Source organism: Apium graveolens, chromosome 6 (assembly GCF_009905375.1).
Source record: "Apium graveolens cultivar Ventura chromosome 6, ASM990537v1, whole genome shotgun sequence".
Taxonomy (NCBI): domain Eukaryota; kingdom Viridiplantae; phylum Streptophyta; class Magnoliopsida; order Apiales; family Apiaceae; genus Apium; species Apium graveolens.
Window position 1 is genome coordinate 38,949,417 of NC_133652.1, and position 19,622 is coordinate 38,969,038.

Here is a 19,622-nt window from a genome sequence, read left to right on the forward strand (position 1 = left end):
ATTTTATACTAATAATTAAATAATCAATATAAATAATTAAACTTATAATAGAAAAGAAAAATATAAGAGTTCCCACTAGCACTAGGCCACACAAGCATTCCACTTATGCTAGTAGTTGTAAACAACACTAACACAAGATGCTATATAAACTCAATATCTTTATTTTACAATACCAATGTGGGACAAAATCCCCATAACCCATCTCAAACAAGCAACTTTGTCGCAATATATTCATGGATTCCACTAAGAAAATGTCTTAGATCCAAATATGAAAGTTGAAGTCCTCATGTCAAGGAACAACCTCCAAGTGTTAGTTTCCGGAAATCATATCAAGAACATATATAAAATATGCCTCAAACTTTCCATTTTCTAACAGTTTAAACCCTGGGTTAATGGGTTATTTGATTAAACGTTTGGGTTAAACACTGTTTTATGTTCTGTTCATTTTATATTATACCATGTTTCTTTTATTTTGTCTCTTTTATGTTGTACTTGTCTCATTCATATGTTTCATCCATAAAAGTTATAAATCTGCATATATATACTATCTTGTTGCTAATATTTTAAACATGCCTTAAAGTATTTTTGATAGGGGAGCTTTTGTTCTCTTTGTCATCATCATAAAAGGGGGAGAATCTTAGCATACAGGTTTTCGATGATGAAACTTCTGAACTTTTATCCGAGAATATTGCAACACGATTTCGTGATTGATGGAGATTCAGAAGTCAGCGTTCAAAGCTTAGAGTTGTTGGGTTGATAGGACTAAATGTAATCGAGTTTGACTGGATCTTTCTCTCCTATCTTTCCTTATACAAACTCTATCTGATAAACCTATTTTGAACTAATCAATACTTATCTTTATTCAGGTTTATTATCTTAAACTAACTAACGATTTATCCTGAAAGACTTATTCAAATATTTTTCAAACAATTCGTTCAACAAACATTATCTTATCTCGTGTTTGAAAAACCAATATGTTAGACTTATGCCTATATATACAACTCCAATTTTCTAATTTGAGACTAATACTTTCACGTACATTCTTTCTGAAATACCTTCTTATTTCTATTTTGAATATCCAGTCAAATAAGAAGCTAGTTTGAGTTGTAAATCTTTGTTATTCATTGCGTATATTTATACCACCTTGTGCCGGGTTGTGGTAAGGGTTTGATTTCAAAGGAATAGCCAAAGATAACCAGTGAGTTAGGTGGTAGTGGTAGCAGTAATACTAGGTAGCAAGTATGCTAGTGGAAAGATAAGTAACAAGTTGCTCTTCTTCTATTTTAGTCGAGTATACCTCTCAATATATAGGCATCTCTAGTTGCTCTTCTTCTATTTTACTCGATGTGGTACACCAAGTAACAAAACAGAAAAAGTAAACAAAATGGGTTTTCCTTATTATTTATATTATATCCTGATTAATTAATATTAATATTACAAAATATATTCAGAGTATGATTAAAATAATCCTTACTCAATATATTTTATACTAATAATTAAATAATCAATATAAATAATTAAACTTGTAATAGAAAAGAAAAATATAAGAGTTCCCACTAGCACTAGGCCACACAAGCATTCCACTTATGCTAGTAGTTGTAAACAACACTAACACAAGATGCTATATAAACTCAATATCTTTCTTTTACAATACCAATGTGGGACAAAATCCCCATAACCCATTTCAAACAAGCAACTTTGTCGCAAAATATTCATGGATTCCACTAAGAAAATGTCTTAGATCCAAATATGAAAGTTGAAGTCCTCATGTCAAGGAACAACCTCCAAGTGTTAGTTTCCGGAAATCATATCAAGAACATATATAAAATATGCCTCAAACTTTCCATTTTCTAACAGTTTAAACCCTAGGTTAATGGGTTATTTGATTAAATGTTTGGGTTAAACACTGTTTTATGTTCTGTTCATTTTATATTGTACCATGTTTCTTTTATTTTGTCTCTTTTATGTTGTACTTGTCTCATTCATATGTTTCATCCATAAAAGTTATAAATCTGCATATATATACTATCTTGTTGCTAATATTTTAAACATGCCTTAAAGTATTTTTGATAGGGGAGCTTTTGTTCTCTTTGTCATCATCATAAAAGGGGGAGAATCTTAGCATACAGGTTTTTGATGATGAAACTTCTGAACTTTTATCCGAGAACATTGCAACACGATTTCGTGATTGATGGAGATTCAGAAGTCAGCGTTCAAAGCTTAGAGTTGTTGGGTTGATAGGACTAAATGTAATCGAGTTTGACTGGATCTTTCTCACCTATCTTTCCTTATACAAACTCTATCTGATAAACCTATTTTGAACTAATCAATACTTATCTTTATTCAGGTTTATTATCTTAAACTAACTAACGATTTATCCTGAAAGACTTATTCAAATATTTTTCAAACAATTCGTTCAACAAACATTATCTTATCTCGTGTTTGAAAAACCAATATGTTAGACTTATGCCTATATATACAACTCCAATTTTCTAATTTGAGACTAATACTTTCACGTACATTCTTTCTGAAATACCTTCTTATTTCTATTTTGAATATCCAGTCAAATAAGAAGCTAGTTTGAGTTGTAAATCTTTGTTATTCATTGCGTATATTTATACCACCTTGTGCCGGGTTGTGGTAAGGGTTTGATTTCAAAGGAATAGCCAAAGATAACCAGTGAGTTAGGTGGTAGTCGTAGGAGTAATACTAGGTAGCAAGTATGCTAGTGGAAAGATAAGTAACAAGTTGCTCTTCTTCTATTTTACTCGAGTATACCTCTCAATATATAGGCATCTCAAGTTGCTCTTCTTCTATTTTACTCGATGTGGTACACCAAGTAACAAAACAGAAAAAGTAAACAAAATGGGTTTTCCTTATTATTTATATTATATCCTGATTAATTAATATTAATATTACAAAATATATTCAGAGTATGATTAAAATAATCCTTACTCAATATATTTTATACTAATAATTAAATAATCAATATAAATAATTAAACTTGTAATAGAAAAGAAAAATATAAGAGTTTCCACTAGCACTAGGCCACACAAATATTCCACTTATGCTAGTAGTTGTAAACAACACTAACACAAGATGCTATATAAACTCAATATCTTTCTTTTACAATACCAATGTGGGACAAAATCCCCATAACCCATTTCAAAAAAGCAACTTTGTCGCAATATATTCATGGATTCCACTAAGAAAATATCTTAGATCCAAATATGAAAGTTGAAGTTCTCATGTCAAGGAACAACCTCCAAGTGTTAGTTTCCGGAAATCATATCAAGAACATATATAAAATATGCCTCAAACTTTCCATTTTCTAACAATCCCCCACAAATTCATAATTAAATTGCATACCAGATTTTATCATGACTTGCTTTTCAGAGTCGGTACCCTCCCGGGTTTGAACCCTCCTAAGTCCTCTACTTCGATGGCTACCGGATACAGATAGAATGTTTCACCTTGAATCTTAATCCGTTGGGTGTAACCACACTCCATAGACGACGACAAGTCAAAGGCTATGGTGCCAATCTACGGCTTTGAGACGTTAATGGTCATGTCTCGATCCTGTTCGTCGATTGTTTCGAGGAATAACCCTTTCCTCTAATTGCGACCACACAATTACATTCGCTTAGCTGGGCATCTCCAGAGATGTACTGCTATCATCTCGTCAAACGACTTGACCCCATTCAGAGTTCAAATAACTCTTGCTAACTAGCAGTTCAAGTACCTCTTAAGGTTTATAGGGAATAGACTCAGATACATAAGTATCTAAATGTATATGGTAGAGGTACTACCAATTCATCCTTACAACTTGTTATTACCACATTGAATACACTTCGAGGGATCTCCTCTCAGGTGTATTGGGTTCCCGTTGTTGATGAATTATGATGGGTTACCAGTCCAATCCCCAACCTCGACTCAAGGACTATAGCATGCTCAAGCCCTTTAGTCAGCGGTTCAGCTATATTATCCTGAGTTCCTATGAACTCTATAGCAATAATCCTATCAGACACAAGACCCCTTATAGCCTTTAGTCTAACTTGGATGTGTCTCTTTGTTTTAGCATTATACTTTACACTTCTGACTTTGTCGATAGTTGTACGTCTATCACAATGAACATAAATGGAAGGAAGCGGCTTGCTTACTACAGGTAACATACTAATGAGTCCATGTAACCATTCAGCCTTTGTCCCCGTGGCATCAAGTGCACACAACTCAGCCTCAAAAGTAGACCGAGTAATCAAAGTCTGTCTAGAAGACTTTCAGGACACTGCTCCACCCTCAAGGGTAAACACATATCTAGTCACTCCATTGGAACCAGATTTCTTAGCTATCCAACTTGTATCACTGTACCCCTCGAGTACCCCCAGAAATCTCTGGTAATGCAAGCCAAGGGAAATAGTTCCCTTCAGATATCTAAGAACTCTATCAAGTGCCTCCCAATGAGTCTTGTTTGGACAGCTTGTATATCTAGCCAACTTAGATACAGAATAAGAAATATCTGGCCTAGTCACATTAGCAAGATATTGTAAACTCCCAATATTCTAAGAATACCTTAACTGAGACACAGGAACTCCTGAACTATTCTTGACTAAGGCAACTTTTGAATCATATGGTGTACTAGCGATTCCACAATTTGAATAACCATACTTCTCAAGTATAGATTTCTCTATATAATGAGACTGTGACAAAGTTATTCCATCAGTTGACTGAGTCAACTTGATCCCAAAAATCACACTAGCCTCACCCATATCCTTTATCTCAAAGTGCCTCTTCAAGAAACTCTTTGTCTCGTTAATAATCTCAATATTGGTTCCAAACAACAAGATATCATCTATATACAAGCACACGATCACACAATCATTACCTCTAACCTTATAGTAGACACACTTGTCACTTTCATTAACTAAAAAAAATCCGAAGTCTAAAACAGTTTCATCAAACTTTTTATGCCAGTCTATAGGTGCTTGTTTAAGGCCATAGATGGACTTGACTAGTCTACATACTTTCCTCTCATTACCAGAAGCAACAAATCCCTCAGGCTGATCCATATAAATCTCTTCTTCAAGGTCACCATGAAGAAAAGATGTCTTTACATCCATTTGATGGATGAAAGGACCATGTACAGAAGCCAATGCAATAAGCATTCTGATTGTTGTCATTCGGGCAACTGGAGAATATGTATCAAAATAATCAATGCCTTCCCTTTGCCTAAAGCCCTTAGCAACTAGCCTAGCCTTGTACTTATTTATTGAGTCATCAGGGTTTAGCTTCCTCTTAAAGATCCATTTACATCCAATAGTAGAACACCCTGGAGGGAGATCAACTAACTCCCATGTTACATTTGAAACAATTGAGTCAATTTCACTCTTTACAGCGCCTTTCCAATGCCTTGACTCCGAAGAATCCTTGGCTTGACAGAAAGTTAAAGGCCCATCCTCGACATTATAAGTGATAAAGTCACTTCCAAAGTCTTTGACTACCTTTGCACGCTTACTCCTTCTTGGTTCCTCTACTTTGTTAGGAGTAGAGCTACTACCAGGATCCACCCCACATTTGTCATCTTTTCCACATGATCAGGAATAGAACTTGATGTGTGAGTGGGATCATCCTCAGAACTACCCAAAGATATACCAGTCTTCATTGGGAATACTTCCTCAAAGAAAGTTGCATCACGAAACTCAACTATCGTATTCGCCACAATACCATCTATGTCAGATTTTAATACTAAAAATCTCATAGCAGTTGTGGTTTCAAGATAGCCCAGAAAGATACAATCAACAGTTTTCGGACCCAGTTTCTTTCTCTTGTGTTTAGGGAAAAGCACCTTAGCAAGGCACCCCCACACACGAAGATAACTCAAACTTGTCCTACGCTTTCTCCATAATTCATATTGTGTCTTGTCCATATATTTCAGAGGGACTCTATTCAGAATATGGCAAGCCGTATTCAGAGCCTCTCCCCACATGTACTTAGACAACCCAGAATTAATTAGTATACTGTTAATCATGTCTTTAAAAGTTCTGTTCTTTCGTTCTGCCACCCATTAGACTTATGTGTGTATGGTGGAATAACCTCATGAACTATACCATTGTTTGCGTAAAATTCATTAAACAAGGTACTCGTATACTCACCACCTCTATCAGACCTCAAACGTTTAAGTACTTTGCCAATTTGTGTTTCAGCTTCATTTTTATACATAATGAATTTATCTAGTGCTTCATTCTTATGTTTAAGCAAATAAACATAACAATATCTACTACAATCATCTATAAAGGTAATGAAATATCTACAGTGATCCTTGGTCAATACACCACCAAATTCACATATGTCTGAGTGCACTAAATCTAACAAGTATGAATCCTTAACAACATTATGAAAAAGTTTCCTTGTTTGTTTAGCAGTTACACACACTTGACACTTAGATTTCTTATCAATGGCGTACTTTGGAATCAACTCTAAATTCATCATAATCTTTATAGCACCAAAATTTAAATGACTAAGTCGTAAGTGCCACAAATCAGATGATTCTACACAATTAACAGATGGTGCAACACTATCATTAATAAAACCACCCAAAACGGGTTCAACATTTATTAAAAACAAACCATCAGACAAGTAACCCTTGCCAAAGAATGTACCAGTATGAGTAATAACTACTTTATTACACTTCAAAGAAAGTTCAAAGCCGTTTTTAACTAAACAACTTCCACTTATAATATTTCTACGAATAGAGGGAACATGATACACTCTAATGAGAGATAGAATCCTCCCAGAAGCAAATTTCAGGTCCACGTTTCCTATTCCAAGCACTTGTACAGCACTAGCATTCCCCATCGTCACTGTCACTCCATGACTCTGTTGATAAGATACAAACAAGCTAATATCAACACAAATATATACATTAGCTCTAGTATCAATCAACCACTCATGTGACAAATAAGTGGAAAGTAGTACAGGGTTGCAAGTAACATACCCGTCATCGGTTCCAGAGGCAACAACCTCACCAATGACCATGTTAGCTACTGGCCCACTCGTGGTTCCAAGTCCAAGCACAGTATTTGCTTGAGCTACCACTCCACCTTTCTTAGCTTTCTTACTTGGACAGTCCTTGCTCCAATGACCAACCCGTCCACAAGACCAACATGGTTTGTTCGCCTTTGGTTTCTTAGCCTTGTTCTTGTCAGGTTTAGTGTTAGCCTTCTTAGTGACTACCTTTCTTTTCTGTCCTACAGTCACTACATTCACCTTCGAGCTCCTATGTTCCACAGGCAACACATGTCCCTGTTTGGACTTGTGCTGCTCCTGTACAGAGATGTCCAACATCAAGTTAGTCCATGTGATCTCTCCTTTCTGTCTTTTCAGGGAGAGAGCAAACTCTTCCCAAGACTTAGGGAGCTTTTCAATCACAAACATCACTCGAAACTTCTCAGGCAAGACCATATCGGACTCACCCAAAGCATGAACCAAAATCTCAAACTCATGAACCTGTTCAGTCATGGATTTCCCATCCACCAACTTGAAATCAAGAAACCTAGCCACATAATACTTCTCCAGACCTTAAGAATCAGTATTATGGGTTTGGTCTAGCTTATCCCATAAGACTTTAGCAGTATAGACATCTGATGAATAAATATCGAACAAGGTGTTCTCCAAGGATGCCAAAATAGCTGCCCTGACCACCCCTTCCTTCTCAGCCCATAAAGCATAAACCTTAACAGATTCAGCTTTCTCTTGATCCAACCCAGGAGGATCATACTGTACCACTAACCATAGACCCTTAACCGTTAATCAGAGCTTCATTTTTTTTTCTGCCAACGAGAAAAAGAAGCTCCACCACTGAATTTATTAGGCATACCTAATAAATCAATTGGTTGGGGAAACGATACGTGGTCCAGTCAATGGTAGTAGTACCACCAGAACCAAAACCAGTCTCAACAATTTTAGGAACATCAGCAGTTTCATTAACCATCTTGCTAATTAATATATAACACAGATAATCTCTTCAAGATTTTTGGGTATAATTCTAACTACACAGTAACAATGGGCAGTTATATATATAATAACAAGAACATGACAAATAACCAATTAACCAATAAAACACGAAGGCAATAACAAACTATAAAGACTGTAATTAACAAAGAAAGTAAAGAAAACTTATCTCTTATCGCTTTCCAAATTCTGATAAGAAGAAGAACACAACAACTGAGTCGCCAAACCCTTCAAGAGGACTTGACTGTTCTTGAAGAGATTATTGCCCCCCACTTAAGCTGTGATGGAATGCAGCAATATCGCTTCCAGGATAAAACAACAACAGATCAATCTGGCCACAGAACCAATAATGATCAACGGCGGCTCGCACCTCAGTTTGCCCAAAAAACCTATGCAACTCATATATGTTTGCGAGGTAGGCACCGAGACTTGTATCATTTTAATCTCAAGTATACCTCTCAATATATAGGCATCTCAAGTTGCTCTTCTTCTATTTTACTCGATGTGGTACACCAAGTAACAAAACAGAAAAAGTAAACAAAATGGGTTTTCCTTATTATTTATATTATATCCTGATTAATTAATATTAATATTACAAAATATATTCAGAGTATGATTAAAATAATCCTTACTCAATATAGTTTATACTAATAATTAAATAATCAATATAAATAATTAAACTTGTAATAGAAAAGAAAAATATAAGAGTTCCCACTAGCACTAGGCCACACAAGCATTCCACTTATGCTAGTAGTTGTAAACAACACTAACACAAGATGCTATATAAACTCAATATCTTTCTTTTACAATACCAATGTGGGACAAAATCCCCATAACCCATTTCAAACAAGCAATTTTGTTGCAATATATTCATGGATTCCACTAAGAAAATATCTTAGATCCAAATATGAAAGTTGAAGTCCTCATGTCAAGGAACAACCTCCAAGTGTTAGTTTCCGGAAATCATATCAAGAACATATATAAAATATGCCTCAAACTTTCCATTTTCTAACAGTTTAAACCCTGGGTTAATGGGTTATTTGATTAAATGTTTGGGTTAAACACTGTTTTATGTTCTGTTCATTTTATATTATACCATGTTTCTTTTATTTTGTCTCTTGTATGTTGTACTTGTCTCATTCATATGTTTCATCCATAAAAGTTATAAATCTGCATATATATACTATCTTGTTGCTAATATTTTAAACATGCCTTAAAGTATTTTTGATAGGGGAGCTTTTGTTCTCTTTGTCATCATCATAAAAGGGGGAGAATCTTAGCATACAGGTTTTCGATGATGAAACTTCTGAACTTTTATCCGAGAACATTGCAACACGATTTCGTGATTGATGGAGATTCAGAAGTCAGCGTTCAAAGGTTAGAGTTGTTGGGTTGATAGGACTAAATGTAATCGAGTTTGACTGGATCTTTCTCTCCTATCTTTCCTTATACAAACTCTATCTGATAAACCTATTTTGAACTAATCAATACTTATCTTTATTCAGGTTTATTATCTTAAACTAACTAACGATTTATCCTGAAAGACTTATTCAAATATTTTTCAAACAATTCGTTCAACAAATATTATCTTATCTCGTGTTTGAAAAACCAATGTGTTAGACTTATGCCTATATATACAACTCCAATTTTCTGATTTGAGACTAATACTTTCACGTACATTCTTTCTGAAATACCTTCTTATTTCTTTTTTGAATATCCAGTCAAATAAGAATCTAGTTTGAGTTGTAAATCTTTGTTATTCATTGCGTATATTTATACCACCGTGTGCCGGGTTGTGGTAAGAGTTTGATTTCAAAGGAATAGCCAAAGATAACCGGTGAGTTAGGTGGTAGTGGTAGCAGTAATACTAGGTAGCAAGTATGCTAGTGGAAAGGGTTCTTTCAAAGACTATCCGTTTGTAATCAAGAAAGATTGTAAGTTTTTTTTATTGAAGTTGATATAATAAATTTTTTATGTTAGTTGACATAGGGACTTGGATGCTAGCAATTAATTAGGAGTAGGAGCCGAATTAAGTAAAAATTTCTTGTTGGTCTGCATTGTTTATTTCTGATTATTATTACTTTTTATATTTCAGTAATTACATTCTGCTGATTAATTCGGTATGTCTCATAGTTTATCTCATCCGTAAAATGATCTGTCCCATTTACAAAAAAGACTATCCCATTTATTATAACAGACGTGTAATTGAATATATAAATTATGCTTTTAAATTTCATAAATTTAATATCACTTCATACTTGAATGAATATCGTAGCCAAAAAACCTATTTGTTCTGTTTTTTTATATCTCCGTGATAGTCAAAAATAAGTTTAGGGCCGTACCAATTTGATTATTCTAGGTGTAAACGAGTGAACTAATTTATTGACCAATCTATCTACATACCTAAACTAGTGATTAGAATTAGGATAATAATTAATCAACCACTTTCCTCACATTCCACACTGTACCTAAAACAAAACAATTAGGAATAATATATGTATGCAAGCACACGACGGACGACTGGACTGGGGCATCCACACACCTCTCCCCACTATCTTTTTTTGGTTTACGCCACGCCCGAGAGACATAAAAATTTAAGATTCTGAATAAGTAGATACTATAAATATCAAGCAATTTCATTGAAGGGGTCATTAACTCTTGGACCTCCTTGTACTGTCTTGTAAATGTATACTTAACCAAAAGTAAACCACATGGCGAAAATGGCAACATTCAAGAAAAGTCCATGGACTTCTGAAGAAGACATGCGGCTAGTGACTTATATCACTAAATATGGCATTTGGAATTGGAGCCAGATTCCTACACATGCCGGTAATTACCTAAATCTCATCATGCTCTTTTTATTTTTCTTTACAATTTAAGGAAAATAGTTAATGATTTGTACTAATTTAGTGTAGTATATGTTGTCTAGGCTTGTCAAGGAGTGGGAAGAGTTGCAGACTGAGGTGGATGAACTATTTGGATCCACAGGTTAAACGTGGCAACTACACTCAAGAGGAAGATGAAATCATAGTCAACATGCGTCATATCGGAGTAGGGTAAGTGATTTGTTATTTATGTTAATTCACAACTAAATCAAATTAATGCTATATGTTAAGAATTGTACTTAGGGTGTATGTTCATGTACCTCAGATGGTCTGCAATTGCAGCAAGGCTTCCAGGACGAACGGATAACGAGATCAAAAACCGCTGGCATACGTGTTGAAAAAACTTTGAGGAAAAAAGAAGACACCTACATTTTGCAGAGAACTTGTAGCTAAAGGTTCATCCTCAAAAGGCACAGGTAACAAAGTTCAATGCAACCATTGTCATAAGATGGGACATGAAGAAAAAGACTGCTGGTACAAAGGAAAGCCACAATGCTACAAATGCAAAAAATATGGGCATCTGGCAAAGAATTGTAGATTTCAGAATGATGAAGAAAGGATGGCACAATTGATCGAGGGAGAACCACTCCTTTAGAGTTGTGGAGAGAAAGTGCTCCAAAGTGTTTTTGGAGAGAAAGTGCTCCAAAGTGTTTTTGATGAGATAGTGCATCAAAATTGATGGTGATGAGAAGTGCATCACAGGCGAAGAGAAAGTGCTTCGTAAATTTAAGATTATGGGGGTGAATGTTGGAATAATCTTAAATTTAGTTATTAATTTAAGATTATTAACCTACATTTTGCAGAGAACTTGTACTGCTATAATACGTACCTCAAGAAACAAATTGCCAACAATATTATAGCCGTGGAAAGCACGGAACCCTACATGGAGCAAATAGAAGCAGAAATGGATACAATAATGAGTTATGTCTATCCAAATGAAGTAACCTCTCCAGAAGCTTCTAATTTAGAAGAACCCAACCAACACTACCCTATTGCATCATACATATTAAACATTGGTGTCTACTCCAACAATAATGTTCCTGATTCTACATTTGAAACTAATGTGGTCCGTGCTGATCCCCTCACAAGTTTCTGGAGAGAACCATATTCGTTAGAAAATGTTTACGACGATATTGATGATTATGCCACATATGTTGATCCTCAATTTGGAGTGCAAAACCTGGGATATTGGTTCAACTAGCCTTTCTATACATGTTATATGTGACATGTTATGAATTGTGGCTTGGGGGTATGGCTCATCGTATGATATATCCAGATACGGGACACAGTTCGAGATTAATTTGTAAAATTATACCTGTAAAGAATACTACAGAAACACAATTTTGGGAGAAATAAATTTTAATGTGCGTGTTTTTATATTTGAAACGTTAATGTTACCTGCAGTACTTTTTGTTACCTTGGTTTAATTTTTTGATTAAGAAATCGTGGATACAATTACTTTTTAACTCAATTAATCTTGCTTAAGTGCATGACTGTACTATCTAATTAATATTGCATGTTCCGTTGCATCTCCCATGCTTATATATCTCAATAAGTAATCAAAGAATTACAGAAAGTTCAGTACAGTAAAAGATAAAAATAACTTCAACTATATATTCTAACTTAATACAATCATGATTTTGGTCTAACATGATCCTTAATCCTTATTTATACTGTACATATACATGTGCATAGCTTAGAGATTATCATATTTAATATATTAGTATTTTTAAATTATTAGGATGCTGTTTTTTAACTCTTGTCAATTAGACGGTCTTCACATCATTTAACAATTATTACAACATTCTAATTAGGGAATCTAAGCTTTATTGAAGAAAGAAAATGTTAGCTAGCTAGGAATCCTAAAATTTGTTCTGAAATGTATCATAAGATTATTGATCATCGTCCTAGTATGTCACAAACGAAAACACATCATTTGTTAACCAAAATCAAAATTCCGAATTAACATATTGATCATGACATCACAGCATTATAATGCCCTTAACATTTCAGCATTATAAACTTGGCCACATTCACTACAAGAATAAATAAGTTCAAAATACGAATCTTTTAACGTGCATAGTACAGTCTTTTGTATTCCTCATTGCCAGGCCAAGTGACCAAACATTCTAAACTTCAGATAATCAGATTCATACATCAAGAACATTTTTCGACCTTATTCATGGTGTTAAGCATTGAGATTCGAGCCCTCTGAGATATATTAGATTATATATTTGTAAATCTTATACTATAATATATCGTTATCCTCTATAATTTTTAAAACAACATCTCCTTCGACTGATGCAGCAAAGAATGGTTAAGACGAGAGAGTCTTGAAGCTATATGCTCCAACACTTGAGAATCTTGAAATTTTTGAATATATATCATTGTAACAAAATCTAGCCTATATATACAATACGGTGCTAATTTTTTCAAGTTATTTATTACCGTAACTAATTTATTAACATCACGGCATTATAAAACTCCTATTGTTAGCCCAATAAGGTCTAATGAACGAAAGCCTACCGGAAGACTGAAATGCTGGGCTGAAGGCCCAATACGCTTATGGACTAAAGGCCCACTTCAATGAAGCCGTTCGACAGAGAATCAAAATGTCTCCCCCTTTCTCTCGTCTCCAACATTCGTCCCTATTTCACGCATAATGGACGAACATTTAATTTAAATCTGGGTATAAATACCCCCATGGAACGTAAGAAATAGAGAATTCAACACACACTCTCTCAACTGTCTCTACTTTCTTGTATTCCTAAATTCACTTTACATGCAGATTACTGATTTTCATACCGGAGGTGAATCGGGGGGACAATCACTCGCATTCTCTTCTATTTCAGGTTATAGCCGACAAACGTTATTGATAGGTCGAAGTCTGTTCTTGCAAACTGAAGAAATCTGGGCATAACATTTGGCGCCGTCTGGGGGAATACGAGAATTATAACGAGATACTGAGAAGATGACAAATCCAATTCACAAACAACCACCACCACCTGGTTTCCCTCCTCACAACGAGGACAAACGTCCTCTCTGATTGACGTTGATGGAGTCATCAAATTGACTCCCGAAGAAGAACCCATACTTCTAAAGATCCGCAAAGACAAATTATCCACGGAGAAGGGTAAGGCAAAAGAGAACGAACAGGCCGAAATGAAGGCGGAGGCCTGGGCAAAGCGGAGAGAGGCCGATGCGCTGCGATTAAAAGCCTTATAGCTCCAGAGAGAAGAAATTGAGCTACAAGAGAAGGCGTTTCGTGAAGCATTGCATGCCGATGAGACAGTGATAATCACCAAGCCAAGAAAAGAGCGAAGGGGGTATGACGAAGAAGATGAGTTTGACTCTGATTCGAACTCCAAAAAGAAGCGAACGAAGCAACATTATTCCTCTGATTCGGATGAAAAACTTGATGGGTCCCGAATTAGGCTAATTCGTCTGGAAAAAGCCATGTTCGGCGACAAGAGGGTCGACCGAGAACCGATCGCGACCGAAGAAATTGAGCAATATCGGTCTTCTCCGGGCGAGGAAAGGCAATTCCCGAAGATAAGTGAGTTTAACGGAAAGGGTGACCCCGAGAACCATTGTGAAAAGTACGAACTATTGATGATAGGGATGGGACATAACAACATCATGCTCTGCAAGATGTTCAAAAATTACGTAAAGGGCTCAGTTTCTATGTGGTACAAGTCCCTCAAACTCAGGTCCATCGATTCATACGAGCAGTTAAAGAGAAAATTCCTGAAGTACTATTCTCATCCGTGTCGAAAGGCGAAGGATACCGAAGGCTTGGTCCACTGTAGGTAGAGGACGAATGAGGTACTTGGGGATTACCTGGATCGGTTCAAGGAAGAAGCTGCAACGCTTACCAACCTTGACAAAGTCAAAGCAATGGGCTTCCTCAGCCGTATCTGTTATAGTGAATATAAAATAAAAATCTTGTAAAATTTGTTGATCTATAAGGTGATGTGCTCCAACGGGAGTTGGCTATAATATTAAATTTGTCTGTACAGTTTTGCTACAATTCTAAAGAGAGTTTTGGAGAGCATCGACAAATTTAGTCAATATCACCAGGTTGGCTATAATTTTAACGAACAGGTTTGTATGGTATGAGCTTCCCAATTTAAACAAATTATGTATAATATATACCACCCAGGATATTTTTGCTAATGGATGCTCTTAACCCCAATTTTAAATCAACAATTTCAATATTTTATAAATAATTGTTATATATACATAAATAAATATGATAAAATAGAGTTCCAATATCATCTTGCTATTTCCACCAAAAATTAGCATCCATCACTCATACCTTATTTATAAGAGCAATTCCAACAGCTTTCTTAAATAACGTCTTAAGTCAAAATATAAGAAATTTGATTAGAAAATGATAGTCCAACATTGTATTAGTGATTCCTTATTACTACGAAACCCTCATCGTACCTTATTTTTAAGGTACCGTAACTCATACCTTATATCATCTTTGTCAATAAAAAAATTATTTATCTTTCTTGTTGTTGCCTCTTATCTCTCTTTTCTTTTTATTCTTATCCATATCCTTTTAAATTTATTATTATAATATAATATGAAAGAAGAATAAGGAATATTGCTGGAGTTAAATACAATAACATATCTGAGAGTTATTATTTCATAATATTTATAAGGAACTAACTAGCACGCTGTTGAAATTGTTATAAGTAACTCCTAGTGATTTCTTATCTTGTGATTTCAATAGTAAAAAAATTATTTTTCTCTTCTTCTCTATTTCAAATACATCACTAGATTTCAAATATAATAATAAATATTTACAGAATTAACTTATAAGAAGTGTTATTGAAATTGACTTAAAATAAAATTTATTAAATTACTAAAATTTATTTTTCTAATAATAATTGTAAGGAACTTATCGGAGATGCTCCTTTTATATTTCATTCAATTGTATTCCCTCGCATTAACAAATAATATCTGGTCCCCCTATTTTAACTAGCCGCCTCCATTTTGGCTCTTTCTGTGAACACGGCGTTGTTGGTAATGATTTACATGGACATAACCCCGAACCTCCCCACATATTATATTGGTGATATTTAGCATCTCTCTCTTCATATACTTTCCCTTTCAAGTTGTCGCAACAATTTCCTACTACTGTAATAATTAGGGACAAATTGTACTTGAATATTCATATCTTTCCATTAAAGTAGTACAATGGAAATGATGAACCCCTGAGACAACGACCCTAGATTGATTTAATATGCAAATTATGTCAAGCATTAGCTAAGCAAGACACTTCACTTGCTGACACACCACCCATGCATGAGTTTTTGGATGGTATGTATATTAGTAGATATCCTTAAAAAAAATTCCAAATTTGAAATTCAATCCGATATGATTAGGAGAAAATTTCAAAAAAATCGATTCAAAAAAAGCCCGATTAGTATCGGTCCGGCCCATGAGACCAATAGGCCTCCTTTTTCTCGAAAATATGGCGCGACGCGAAACCCTAAAAATCCACATTTAACAAAGTCATATCTAAAAAACCCCAGATAAAAGTCCGGTTCGGCCTGGATAAAATCCGGACATTTTAAAAATTTGGATAAAAAAACCAAAATTTTAATATAAAATTTGAAAATATATAATACTTTTTATAATTTTTTTAAAACTATATTATAATTTAGAAGCAATTAAGGTATATTTCACCAAATTAAAAAGTATTAAAGATAATTACTAAATTAGTTGTAATTATAATAAAATTTTATAATTAAAAATCGCAAATGATGTTCTATTTAAATTTATAATTTTAAATTATGTAGTCTGTGACTAATATAGAATGTAAAAATTAGGCAGTCTAGTGCATCAATTAATACCTACAAAGAAATAACAACTAACAAATTTGTGTTTGATACTAATAACTAGCTGATTATACCAGATATTGGACAATATAAATTGTTGTACATAATTATATTCTTATAATTATATATATTATATTAAAAAGTAATTATTTATTTTGTGTATAAACCACTTTATTTGATATATCAAGATAGGGTCATGTTCCTGACAATCGTGTGTTAGATAAATTTTATCTAATATACTACTCTAGGGGCGTCGGATCTATATTTCAAGGCTTCAGATTTAAAGAAATTGTTTTAGTTTTCCGCGGATATTTTCTGCGGAAGGGATTTTTCCCTTTATGTGAAAAATATCCGCGGAAGGGGGAAAAACCCTTCCGCGGAAAATATTCGCGGAACGCAAAAAAAATTTCCTTTCATCTAGACCCTTAAAATATTGATTTAAGGGTTCTGGAACAGTATGTTAAATATGGCTTATCTGACACATGATTGTTAGGGATTACCACCCATCAAGATATTATTTTCTCCGGTATTTAAACTACTCGTAATTTGAGTTATAAAATATAGAAAAATATATTTAATATATAAATAAAAAATCCAGATAAAACCCGGTTCGGCCCGACCCGCGATTCCAAAACAGGCCTTATATTCCTTAGGAAGTCCGGTCCTGTCCGACCATATTTTTTAAAAAATCTGGCCAGATCCGTTTACAAAAAATTCGGGTTTTTTAAAGTCCGAATAAAATTGTACCAAATGAACTTTTTATGCATCTCTGTACAGGAGCAAAATGGATACTCCCTCCTACCATCCATTTATTTACGATTTTATTATTTGTTCTCGATTTTTTTATATTTCAAAATTTACTAAAAGCAATTTTATTATTTAAAAATCCACTAAATCAACTATTATACTTTATTAAATTTATTTTATACCTTTAATATTGATTTATCATAATATTTTACTCACCTTTTTTACTTCTCAATTATAATTTTCACATTTTCTTAAATTACGTGCCTTACCGAGTGCATACCGGGTTTATCTACCATAAGAAACAAAGAATTGGGCGAGAGGGTCGAGTTCCTTATACATACAATCAACTTGCCCTTATGATCAGGTTTTTCACTTTATAAACAATTAATTGATCACAATTTGTCAAAGACGGACCATTTCATGATAGCTAGTGCTTTGTTTCAGATAAACAGATGAATAATATTTTGATGCATAAGAGGAATATATGCAGAATTAAAAAAAGGTAGTGTTATTTCTGGGGTAAAAATTTATTTTTCAGTGTAAAAAGTAATTGAAAAGACAAAAATGCCCTTATTATTTTTATTTACTTTTTATTATTGTGTTAATATGGGGGACAATTAGATTTTGCTCTAGAATTAAAATTTTGCTCAGAAAATATTTTCCTTAGAAAAAAGAGTTAATTAGGTATAGGATACTGAATTTATTTGCTTATTCCTTTCAAAAATATTTTACTTAATCTTATAAGAAATATTAAATTAAATAATAACTCGTAATAAATGTAAGTATGTTTGAATTCTGAAATCTGTTAAGTAGCTACTTGTCACTTAATTTTCCCCATAAAAACGAGTAAAGCAAAATCGTAGTATTTTGACTAGTCTTCTAGGGACATGCATAAAACATGTAACATGATACGACAAATATCTATATATATTGTACTATTTTAAGCAAAATATATGAACTAGTACATATGACACTTTAGGAGTCGCACCTATAGTGTCGGTTAAATAGAGACACTCTTTACTGCCTAATGTGTCGGTTAAATAGAGAACCGACGCATTTTTCTATTTTTCAAAGCTAAAGGTGTCGGTCGTTTCAATTAACCGACGCTGTAGAGTTAGAATAGCGTCGGTCAAGTTGAATGCCGTCGCTAGTTTGGTCTTCTGTGTCGGTTGGTCAAACGACCTACGCTATTGGTATTGCTATTGTGTCAGTTTTTTTTAGCCGACGTTATTAAGATAATATACAGTGTCGGTTTTCTTTTTGACCGACGTAAGAAGAAATAATTTTAAAAAAAGATTAAAAACAAACGCGGGTTAACACACATACGCGGGTGACTAAAATTTTTCATTTCACTCGTCTATGCTACTATTCTACTTTAAACATTTCATCTCCTGTTAGTCGAGCCTCCCTCCCAGGCTGTGCTTTTCTTCTAGAGCGTTCTTGCCGGCTGGAAAGCATTCTGAGAACTAGCAGCTATAATATACGCCTAGTGTCGCCGGGCGATTCTGTCCTATTACGCTCTTATTACAACTGCAATTTCAATCTCAACTGCGATTTCATCTCAACTGCGATTTCATCTCTACTGGATGTACTGCGTGAATTGAATCTATTGTGTGAATCTATTGTGACTCTGCGATGGCTTTGAGAAAGAGGGCCATCGATTTCTAGGGTTCGATTGTTGGCTCTGAGAAAGGGAAATCGATTGGGTTTATTCGATTGTGGGGTTTTGGCTGCTGCTGCTTAAACAATCGAAGAGGGTGCTGCTTCAAAGAGGGGAATCGAAGAGGGTGCTACTTCAAAGAGGGGAATCGAAGAGGGTGCTGCTTCAAAGAGGGGAATCGATTGGGTTATTGTGAAGTTTGAGACTTCTTCCTTTTTTTTCCTTCTAATTGGGGTTCTGTGCTGTTATGATTGGGTTATTGTTATCTGTTATCTGTTTCTAATTGAGGTTTGAGACTTCTTCCTTTTTTTTCCCACAGTTCTGTTACTAAGTGTTTTGAATGCAATTTTGCATACTTCAGGCAGCTTTCTATTCGCTGGAGGGGGACCAAGTCCACGATCACTGAAACGCTCTGCTTCCGGCCTGTGTGATCCCTGCAAAGCATACACAAGCAAAACACAAGTACGTAAC

General features: G+C 34.5%; 1 protein-coding gene across 1 annotated transcript; it reads left to right on the forward strand.

Annotated features, from left to right (window-relative positions):
• The first annotated feature begins 10,609 nt into the window (after positions 1-10,609).
• Positions 10,610-11,230, forward strand: LOC141664931 (transcription factor MYB14-like). Its single transcript, XM_074470887.1, has 3 exons — positions 10,610-10,836; positions 10,937-11,063; positions 11,158-11,230. The coding sequence occupies exons 1-3, from the start codon at positions 10,719-10,721 to the stop codon at positions 11,228-11,230; spliced, it is 318 nt and encodes a 105-aa protein (XP_074326988.1). The 5' UTR covers positions 10,610-10,718.
• Positions 11,231-19,622: the final 8,392 nt, after the last annotated feature.

Excerpts from the sequence above, each read along its gene's own strand:
- LOC141664931 (XM_074470887.1), top strand. The coding sequence starts at position 10,719 with ATGGCGAAAATGGCAACATTCAAGAAAAGTCCATGGACTTCTGAAGAA. Across the intron at positions 10,837-10,936 it reads CCAGATTCCTACACATGCCG|GCTTGTCAAGGAGTGGGAAG; the intron begins GTAATTACCTAA and ends TATGTTGTCTAG. Across the intron at positions 11,064-11,157 it reads ATGCGTCATATCGGAGTAGG|ATGGTCTGCAATTGCAGCAA; the intron begins GTAAGTGATTTG and ends CATGTACCTCAG.